General features: G+C 46.2%; 1 protein-coding gene across 1 annotated transcript; it reads right to left on the reverse strand.

The window, feature by feature from the left end:
• Positions 1-4,680: 4,680 nt before the first annotated feature.
• Positions 4,681-10,074, reverse strand: LOC148013887 (uncharacterized). The gene is made up of 2 exons (XM_087666148.1): positions 6,886-10,074; positions 4,681-5,922 (listed from the first exon to the last, which is right to left on the reverse strand). Exons 1-2 carry the CDS (start codon positions 9,740-9,742, stop codon positions 5,531-5,533), a joined length of 3,249 nt encoding a protein of 1,082 aa, XP_087522274.1. The 5' UTR covers positions 9,743-10,074; the 3' UTR covers positions 4,681-5,530.
• Between the last annotated feature and the right edge of the window lie 577 nt (positions 10,075-10,651).

The raw sequence follows: 10,651 nt of genomic DNA on the forward strand, positions 1-10,651 counted from the left end.
AATTCTCAATTCTAATATGATATAAAGAGATTTGGTTTGAAAACTCTTCTTAAAAATCTTTTCATGGAAATTCATTCATAGGAGCATGTATATAGACTTTAAAGCTAGTATTTGGTGTAAATTACAAAACAAGAATAGTACAACTAAAGTGTCTCATATACTAATGTAACACCTAATCCATGACATATACTATACACACCACACTCTAGGGAAGAGGTATCATGAACATGCATGCCTCATTGGTGTACATGAGGCTTCCTCTCTAGGAAGTGTAGGTCATGGAGGAGCATGAGAATCTCCTAGTTAAAGAGGTGTGACAAGTGTTTGGTGTCAAGGTCCTATCAAGGTGAGCTTGTCCAACTTGAATTCACTAGTTTGTTTATCACCCTCTACCTATCCTTATAAACGCTCACTAATTTGCTCCCACTACAATGTAAACAAGTAGTTGTTGCTCCATTTGTATGAAAGGTGAACATATCAATAGTCAATTGCAATGTTGCATAATGTTATTGATACTTGACAAATAACATAATTTTTGCAATACTAAAAAGGTGAACTTTGCATATTATATAATGCTACAAATGCATCTAGCGAATGCCTAGCTTGGACAAGCCTATGCATATGCATAAACTATATCTAGCCAATAAGTGTATGGATAGCCAGACTAGCCTATGTATTTGCATAGTCTATTCCCACTTTAGGCATAGATGTAGCTTTTGTGTGCACTTACTTTAGCTGGAGCCTAGTCTAAGCCTAGGCTCCTACTTATGCATTAGCATAGCGCCTAAGTGTATCATAGGCCAAGCTTAATCTAGCTAAGCCTAGCTAACTTAGAGTAAGCTAAGTGGGCTATGCTAGTGCATAAGCTAGAGCTTAGGCTTACGCTATGATCTATTCAATTTAGCATAGTCTAGGCTTATGCTAGGATACACAAAAGTATTGCCCACGCCTAGTGTAGGAATAGACTAGACATTGGGTATGTAAACTTACATGCTACTCTAGTCTATGCATATGCATTGGCTAGGCATAGGTTAGCCTAGGCCCTATAGGCATTGCCTATGCATAGAGTAAGCATAGGCATGTCCTCCTCTAGAAAAAGAAAAAAACCTTAAGTGGAAAAATTATTCTTCTCAAGCATTCCCTTTGTTGGAAACACAAATTATCATTGAGCATTCTTAAACAAATCTTAAGTAGAGAGGAATTTTTTCTCAATCATTCCCTATGGGTTGATTGGATGTATTTATTGCTTACATCTCTTGGGAGGCACACAAGTTTAGCTTAGTCCCCCTTGAGGAGATCATATGCGATGAGATCAATGAAATTGAAGTTGATTTTTGGTTCGATAGGATCTATAAGGTGATCAAAGTCAACAAGATGTTACATTTGATTGACTATGTTGTCAAGAGACCTATCTAGTGGGTGTAGATTAGGTTGGCTCATGCTAGATGGGAGCTAGATGGCAAGCTAGAGGTCCTATGGTACTCAAATAGGGAATGTTGGCTCCACTACCACACATATAAACCACTTCTAAGTGTGCTTTTTATTAGATTTTTGTTCAAGGCCTCAGGGGTTATTTTGCTTGTTTGATGATTGTTAGAGCTTGAAGTTCTTTAAGGCAAGCTCTAGGCTTTAGCTTATCAACACCATTGGCTAGGGTTTTGTTTGATCTTACATTTCCTATTCTAGGATAGGTCCTTTTAAGTGATTCACCTAGTCTAACTATGCATGAGGCCTACTAGTCATCTAAGTAATGTTTTTTACTCTTGAGGTGTTCAAGCACAATTGAAGAGGCACACACAAACTGCATACACAATGATTTGATATTTGGATGTTTGTCATGCATCTATTAAATTGTGAACATGCATGCAAAACAACATATATATGTATGACCATGCTTGCAAGAAAACAAAAAACATACACGTTCTCAAAGGAAATTCAAAGACAAGAAATAGAGAAGAAGAAAAAGAAGGAAGAGGAGGAGGGGGAAAATACCCTCTTATTTATGTCAAGAAAAACCTTCTCTCTTCCTTGGCAATGCATGCAACCCTCCTAGTCTCTCTTATGAGAAACTGGAGAAAGAAGAGGAAACGCTAACAATCTTCAAGCAAGTTTAGAAACGAAAAGTAGAGAAGATGTTGTGCCTACAAATTTTTACCCTCCCATGATTCTCCTCTTTCTTTTTCTTCCTTTGGTGGAACAACATATAAACTAAAAAATAATTATTAGTAAGTTTGAATACTCTAATGTATGTGCATTCTTAGCATGGTAAGTTTCATATTGAATGTACTATTGAATGCATATAGATGTGAATATAGGCATGCTTGTAAAAGCACATCCACAACATGGGTCTAAAGGGGCTTTTGTTGTAGCCTCTCTCTCTCTCTCTCTCTCTCTCTCTCTCTCTCTCTCTCTCTCTCTCTCTCTCTCTCTCTCTCTCTCTCTCTCTCTCTCTCTCTCTCTCTCTCTCTCTCTCTCTCTCTCGTGCAATGCACACATGCACACACACAAACACACACATGCACGATTATCTAAACTTTCAAAGAAAAGTGTTTTTATCTTTGTGATTTAGATGAAACAATCTTATACTTGCCTAAAATCATTCTATTGCCAAATGAGAAAAAGGCATTGTGTTTTTTATCTCATAATCAACAAATTAGTGAATATTGACAAATTAGTGAATTCTACCCATATAAATGTCCTTATCTCATAAGAAGTTATGCATAAGTATCTAAGGCAAACCAAAATGTACCATTCACTTACTTCCTTTAGCAAATGAATGAATGAATTTGAAACATTATGTTTCTTTTTAAAAATGTAAAATACGATGCTAATAATTGGGCTAGTCATTGCCTCAAGAGTCCTAAACAATCAAAGTTATTCTCTACCCAAGAAAAGATCATATAATTAACATGCATGGTTCAAATTTCTTACTTTTCCTTCGACTTTTGGAAATTTATCTTAAAGCTTTTGAGCTATAGCTTTGGCCAATCGAACCACATAGTGGGGTGCAATTGATAACTCTTGAAATTGCAAGTTCATTATTGACATTAGATTAAGGAACACGTGAGGTATAACATAATCAATAATAATGCACAACCTACATCCATGTACCTTGCCATGCATACCCCATGTATCATGAATGATTCTAAATTCTACTCCATGAGCCCCAAAAGTAGCTTATGTTGACTTTGTGGCCATGGAGTTGCCATTTGTGTGCTATGACTTGAGATTAGAGAGACTCCCTATAAATAGGGTGCGAAAACCAATGTAAGGTCTATAGAGAAAGTACTTGTTTTGCTTATTTCATGGTCAAGCTTTTTATTCTTTCTTACTTTCTCTATTTTTAAGACTATAATAAGTTGAGTACACTTTACCAAAAAAGAAGAGTCATTTACCACTACAAGGTTAGGATCCATAGGCAAACCACAAGTTGAGCGATCCTTTGCTAAACTATAAGTTGAGTGACCCTTTATCAAACATGTTTCTAGAGCACCATAAGATGATCAAACCTTTACCGACAAATATACAAAGCAAATACTTCCTCCTTAGTCCTAGTAAGGTCATTCTTGGACATGTAAGGATAAGTTGCTTTTGTTGAGACTTCCAACTTAAAAGCATGCATACTTATGCAAGAAACTTGGTTAAAAGCTACTTACTTTATAAAAAATGGTTGAATTGTAAAAGTTTTGCAAATAAAGACATAATTTGCTAAAGTTCTTGCATCTTGAAACTTTTGATCTATCCAATTATATATACCATGACATGTACTATGTTCAAGGTTGGGGCTTAAATTTTCTATGTTAAAGCAACTATTAGTAACTTTGTGCAAGATGTAAACTTTTTGGACACTTTCATGCTTCCTTCCTTGTGCACTATTAATGTTCACATTTGACTTTAATTTGCCATCAACTTTTCAATTTTATTCTAAGGAAAATCATATAGCTTCCACTAACTTCATGGGTGAATACCTTTGCACCTTGATCTGATGATTATCTTGGATCCCCCATGTGGACTTGCTAGCTTTGAAGGCTTATCTACAACCTTCAGATTTAATGTATGTTGCATGTCAAAGATTGTATACATTATACAAACATTGATCCTAAATCGAAGCTAGAGCTCTCCTCTTTTCATTGTTGTAAAAGCTCTTTAGAAATAGTATTTCAAAATCATCTCAATAAGCTACTCCTAGACCAAATAAATTAAAAATGATGACAAGATTTTTGGTCAATAGAACATAGTCTTAGACCAAACAAAGTAAAAATGATGACAAGGTTGTTGGTCGATAGAACATCAATGCCTTGACCAATTTGCCCTAGCTCTCTCTTTTCGTGGGTTGTAAAAGCCTTTCACTAATCATATTTCAAACTTATGCCAATAAATTAGTTCAAGACCAGAAAAATTAAAATGATGACAAGGTTAGATGTCAACAGAGCATCAATACATCCTCTTCTCATGTATTGGTAAAAGTTCCTCACAAATTGACTTTCAAACTCATCCTAATAAGCTATTCCTAGACCAAACAAATCAAAATGATGACAATGTTAGATGTCAAAAGAGCATCAATGCCATGACTAGTTTTGGCAACATGTGTTACTTTGAAAAAACTATGTTTGTGTAACATAAACATCTACAATGAAAATAAAAAATACAAATGCGTTAGGAGAGAAAGGGGCTTTCATGAATGAAACCTTATTAAAAGGTGTCTTATAGTTTGGAAATCAAAGGACAAGCAAAGGTTTAGAACAATTCTTGGTATAAGGGATCCCAAGTAGTAGTATTACAACAATGGATACATGAATTGTCCATTTATCCAAGCCACATGCATAAGAGAATTAAAGAGAGTAGTAGTCATGTGGCAACTACACTTAGTATTTATGTATGTGCCATAGGGGTTGTGAGTACATGGTAAAGTTCTCGGATTATTACAAATAAACATGCGATGTGCATGCTTCTAGGATTATTACACATAGGAACCCAAAAAAGAATAATGTTTACATGATGAGACTTTGCAGACCTAGAAGAGGGGGGTGTAATGATTGACCCCTTGGTGGTAGTCTCAAAGTAATACTGAACATTGAGGTGGTCCTCAAAACTCACAATGGGCACGGGGAGGGGTGTTGAGAATGGAAGAGAGAGGAAATTGGAGATTGTGAGAGACCAGGGGATGGTGTTGGAGCTTGTGGTGCTGAGCGGAAAAAGGTTGCAAAGGGCATACGACCTAGAGTTTCTTCTTGTCATTTTATGTTAGGTGTGTCAAAGCAACCTGAATGAGGGATGGTTGTCTTGTGATGGGAGCGTCATTTGGGAGATAAAATGACATGGGGAGAAGGGCTTTTGCATGTCTTGTGTTGGGAGACGGGAGGAAAATGAGACGAAATGTGGACATGGGGCTTGCTTGCCTTGTGGTGGAAGCCTGAGGGTCATCGGGAAATGAGATGGAGAGGAGAGTGAAGCACGCAACTTCGAGCAAGCAACAAGGCCCAGGTATGTATAGGAGGTATTGGAAAGGTGCATTTGAGATGAGAGCCAGTCAGGACTTGGAAGTGGGGTGGGGGGGCTTTGACATGAGGGGTTGGGAGAGCTTGGTGAACTCTTCCAAGGGGTGCTTGACCTCGAGGAGGAGGGCGACGACGTCCTTCATGGTTGGGCGGTCGGGGGGGTGGCGGTTGACGCAGAGGAGGGCCACGCCCAGGGCCTGCTCCATCTCCTGGATGAAGGGGTCGGGCATCCCGCGCAGGCGCGGGTCCAGGATCTCCAGCGTCGGCTTGTAGCTGCGCTGCATCATCTTCACCCACTCCACGATGTGGAGCCCGTCGCTCGTGCTCGGCTCCACCGCCCTCCTTCCCGTTATTACCTCCAGCAGCACTATCCCGTAGCTGTACACGTCGCTCTTCTCCGTTATCTTCAGCGTGTACCCGTATTCTGCATGCCGCCCCACAATATAAAACCAACACCACCACCACCACAACCACCCATCAGAACAGCATCATCATCCTCATCATCATATCATATCACATAGAAATGGGCACCACCCGTTGAGGCGAATGTAACAACTACTTAATGCAATGACTAATTTGAAGTATAAAGTGCATATTAGCCGAGGACTCGCAGATCAGAGTTTAGATCAAGAAAATTTCAGAAAATGAAGCATAATTCCCTGCCAAATTTTAGTTGTTCACTAACATCGATGATCGACGTATACCAAACATTCGCCAACATGGACATTTGAATGAATTCAGTAAGATTGACGTTCGATTGATTAGCACAGACCCCTATTCAGCTAGATTTATGTCCACTAAGTTCTAAATCGGACCCATGCTGCTGTAAGGCATGGTGCTTGCTACTTGTCTCATCATGATTCATAACTGCAGCTTGAGTGGATGTGACTAGAGGGAGGTTCCAACTTCCGACGTACCATGGGAGAACTTAGAAGCATAAGAATACTGAATTCTAATCCCGAAGGGATGCGCACAAGTAAGAAAGTCTTTCTCTTAGACTGCTATAATACGTGTCCGAATAAGACAGGGGACATTGTCATGCGCGTGTATTCGTACTAAGCTTATATGATCCCGATCAAGTTCAAACTGGAAAGATAACCACTTCTTCATTTCTTTCTTAAGTAAAGATAACCAACGACCTGTTTCTTAATCTCGCCCATGCACGGTCCATTTAAGACAGCCACCAAACCTATTACGAGTTATGTGCAACATTGAGCCTCTCCCAATCTAAACATGGCATATACTCCTACTAGCTAGTTGAGGTGCAGACAATGGAAAATTCCTACGACTATCTTCTAATAGAATAGACAAGATCACGACGGACATTTACTTCAGAGTGACCGCCTGTGATGGTGATGATCGTCGAGAAGGTGTACACGAAGCCTACCTGGGGCAATGTATCCATAGGAGCCAGCGACCTTGGACATGTTCTCTTTGCGCTCATGGGAGCCTAATTCCACGAGCTTGGCGAGGCCAAAATCAGCGAGATAAGGTTGGAAGCGGGAGTCCAGCAGGATGTTGCTGGTCTTGACGTCTCGATGGAGGATGGCGGGGGAGCAGTCGTGGTGGAGATAGGCCAGGCCGTGGGCCGCCCCGACCACTATGTTGTACCTCATCTCCCAGTCTACCGTCGGCCCCGTCCGTCTCTCGAACAGCAGGTCATTCAAGCTTCCATTCGGCATGTAATCATACAGCAGCAGTCTCTCCGTCCTGTTCGTGCAGTAGCCCAGCAGCCTCACTATATTCCTGTGCCTTATGTGCCCCAGCGTCTCGATCTCCGACGCGAACGAGTCGTGCTGCTGCAGGTCGTCCTTCTTGCTCGGCCATAGCTTCTTCACGGCTATGAAGTTACCCCCCGGTATCTCTACCTTGTAGACCAGGCCGGAGCAGCCCCTCCCGATCAGGTTCCTGTCCAGCAGCCCGTCCAGAACGTCGTCCGCCGAGAGGTTAAGCTTGCAGAAGTACGTGACGCTCCAGGGCCAGGGGCTGTCGACTTCCTCGAGGTCGAGGGCCTGGGAGGATTTCCGCATGCGGTAGACGAGGAGGAGGGCGATGAGGAAGAAGAGGGCGGCGGCGGCGGAGGTGAGGAGGCAGATGACGAGGGAGGTGGCGGCGGAGGGCCGGGAGGGCCTGCTCTGGGCGTTAGGGCAGGAGCTAGCTATGACGGAGTCGCAGAGGCCGGGGTTCCCCTCGAGGGCGGAAGGGGCCAGCGTCCGGAAGAAGGGCGTGCTGGGAAGCATTCCCGTGAACAGGTTGAAGGATACGTTGAGGGATGTGAGGCTCTCCATCGAACCCAGCACCTGCAGGCTTCCCGAGAGGCTGTTGTGCGACAGGTCCAGGGACTGCAGCTGCGTCAGGCTGCCCAGCTCCGCTGGGATGCTGCCCGAAAGGTTGTTCCAGCTCAGGTCTAGAGCTATGTCCAGGCCAGTCAGATTGCCCAGCTCCGGCGGGATCGACCCGCTCAGGCTGTTGTGGCTGAGATCCAGGAGCGTCAGCTTCAGGCAGAATTGCAGGCTGCCCGGTATGCTTTCCGTCAGCCCGTTGCTGCCCAGTGCAAGCTTGTTTAAGGCCCTCAGATTGCCTAGCTCCGCGGGGATGCTGCCCGTCAAGCGGTTCGAGCCGAGGTCCAGCTGCTGCAGGCTGGCCAGGGAGCCCAGTTCCGCTGGTACGGTGCCTGTCAGCAGGTTGCTGTGCGCGTCCAGCAGCTGCAGCGACGTCAAGTTGCTGATTGCCGCCGGAAGCTTCCCCTCGAAGGCATTGTCGTAGAGATCCAGGAACACTAGCCCCTGCAGCTGGCCCAGCTCTTCTGGCAGCCTCCCAGTTAGCCCGTTCATTGGGAGACGCAGGCGTAATAGCGACCTGCACTTGCCCACCTCCTGCGGTATCTCCCCCGTCAGATTATTAGACAGTAGTATCAGCTTCGATAAATCCTGCAGCCCGAACAGTTCCTTCGGAATGCCCCCCGTCAGCTCGTTGTAGGAGAAATCAATTGCCTGTAGCTGGCTGCAGTTGCCCAAGTTCGACGGTATCGGTCCTGTGAGACCATTCCTCCAGAAGAAGAGCGTTTGCAGCTGCGACAGATGACCGATAGAAGAAGGTATAGACCTGGAGAAGTCATTGTTGTCCAGCTGAAGGTTGTTGAGGGAGACGCAATTACCCAGCTCCGCGGGGATGCTTCCATTAAGTTGGTTCACACTGAGGAGGAGCTGCTGTAAGGCCGTGAGGTTCCCAAGCTGCGGGGGAAGCGACCCTGATAGCTGGTTCGTAGAGAGATCTACAATCTGCAGGTTGACGCAGTTGCCAATCTCCGGCGGGATCCGGCCGTTGAGAGAGTTCCCCCACAAGAGGAGCTGATTGAGCTGCTTGAGATTCCCTAGCTCTGGCGGGATGCTACCGCTGAGCTGGTTGAGATGAAGAAACAACAGCTGGAGGCTTGTGCAATTGCCCAGCTCAGGAGGTATAGAGCCAGAGAGCTGAGTGGTGTAGAGGGAGAGGACCTGCAGGTTAGGGAGGGAACCGAAGGAAGGGGGGATGGAGCCGGAGATACCTGTGGCGGCAGCTCCGAGCTGCGTGAGATTCTTGCAGTTGCTGAGCTGAGGGGGGAGGGGGCCGGAGATACCTGCATTGCCGCCGAGGCGGAGGGTTTGGAGGCCGGTTAGGTACCCGAGCTCGGGGGGCAGGGAGCCGGTGAGGTTGTTGTCGTGGAGCCAGAGGAGGCGGAGGGAGGAGCAGTTGGCGAGGGAGCGGGGGATGGGGCCCCCGAGGTTGTTGGAATAGAGGAGGAGCTTCTGCAGGCGCGAGAGGCTGCCGAGGCCCGGCGGGATGGGCCCGCTGAGGGAGTTGGTGCTCAGGTCCAGGACTTCCAGGAAGGCGGCGTTGGCCAACTGCGGTGGGATGGGCCCGCTGATGTTGGTGAAGGACAGGTTCAGCACCCGAAGCTCCGCCAGGCCTCCCAACTCCGGCACCAGGCTTCCATGCAGGAAGACCGGCAGGGACAGCGCCACCACCCGCTGCTGATCCGCCCCGCCGCAGGTCACGCCGAACCAGCTGCAGGGCGTGTCATCGGAGGCTCGCCATTGGACCGCCGGGTCGGGGCTCCCCATGGTCCGGTAGAAAGCCAGGAGCGCCTCTCCGTCAGGGCTGAGGGCCACGCATGGTGTTGTGACTTCTCCAATCGGGATCAGTGCCGCCAGGAATGCGATAAGTACCTGTAGCAGCTGCAGCGGCGCCGGCCTATATCTCATCGCAGCTGCTGCTTGTGATCGAGAAGAACCGCTGCTTCATGTGACTCACACAATATCGCTGGATGAGGAGAAGATAGCGTTCCAAACCCTGTGAGATTTTTTACACTGTTGTAGGGATACTACTATACTTGCCGCTGCTGCAGTTCTACACACATGATGCCTTCTACTACCCCGTCTAGATGCTGCTCCTCGTCTCCTTTTCCCGGTCTGTTGTTTGTTTGTCTCTGTGTCTTTGGCCTCTCTCTCTCTCTCCCTCCCCTCCTGCCACCTCTGCCAGAAGAGAGGCCCTGCGCACTTATTCGACGTCTGCATGGCACGTCCCGCTAAAAGTTTATCCGCCGACCCCACACGCCCTCCTATTCCCCCCCCCCCCAATTTTAGTGGGCCAGCCAGCCCTCTCATTTTCACCCCACGTGCTTCCGCCTGTTTCTACCTGGACACGTGAAGCAGCCAACCCTCCCGGCATGTGCCGCCGCTTATTCAAACCCCGCCTTGAGCCACAAATGCTGCTTAATTTAACGCGGGCCGCTAAAACTGCCGCTTTTTCTCTTTTAAACAGCTCCGAAGGCGCAACCGGTGTCTCTCTCCCCCCCTCCCCCCGCCCCGATCGTGACTACCCAACGCCAGCCACCATGCCCCCCCCCCGTCCCCTTCCCTTTTCCTTTTGCCTTGTGCTTTGCCTTTCCCTTTTCGAGCGCAAATAGTTTTGATTCCTTCTTCACTTCCCCCGCATGTAGTCCAACCCCCCACTTCACATCGAATCTGCGCCCAATCCCCGTCCCTTTTACAACCCTGGCCTATCGTGATAACAACATGCTTCCGCGGCCCACCTCCCGCACATGATCGAGCTTCCGACATTTCGTTTGTTGTTGTTATTATACATCTCGCTACCTACAATGCTCAAGTCGA

This window comes from Lygodium microphyllum, chromosome 25 (assembly GCF_053477565.2).
Source record: "Lygodium microphyllum isolate KBCC chromosome 25, Lygodium_microphyllum_v1.1.10, whole genome shotgun sequence".
Taxonomy (NCBI): Eukaryota; Viridiplantae; Streptophyta; class Polypodiopsida; order Schizaeales; family Lygodiaceae; genus Lygodium; species Lygodium microphyllum.

What these genes read in the sequence shown, in the direction of transcription:
- LOC148013887 (XM_087666148.1), bottom strand. Translation starts at nt 9,742, where the DNA reads ATGAGATATAGGCCGGCGCCGCTGCAGCTGCTACAGGTACTTATCGCA. An exon ending in CTATGGATACATTGCCCCAG is followed by an intron (nt 5,923 to 6,885) that starts GTAGGCTTCGTG and finishes GGCGGCATGCAG; the next exon opens with AATACGGGTACACGCTGAAG.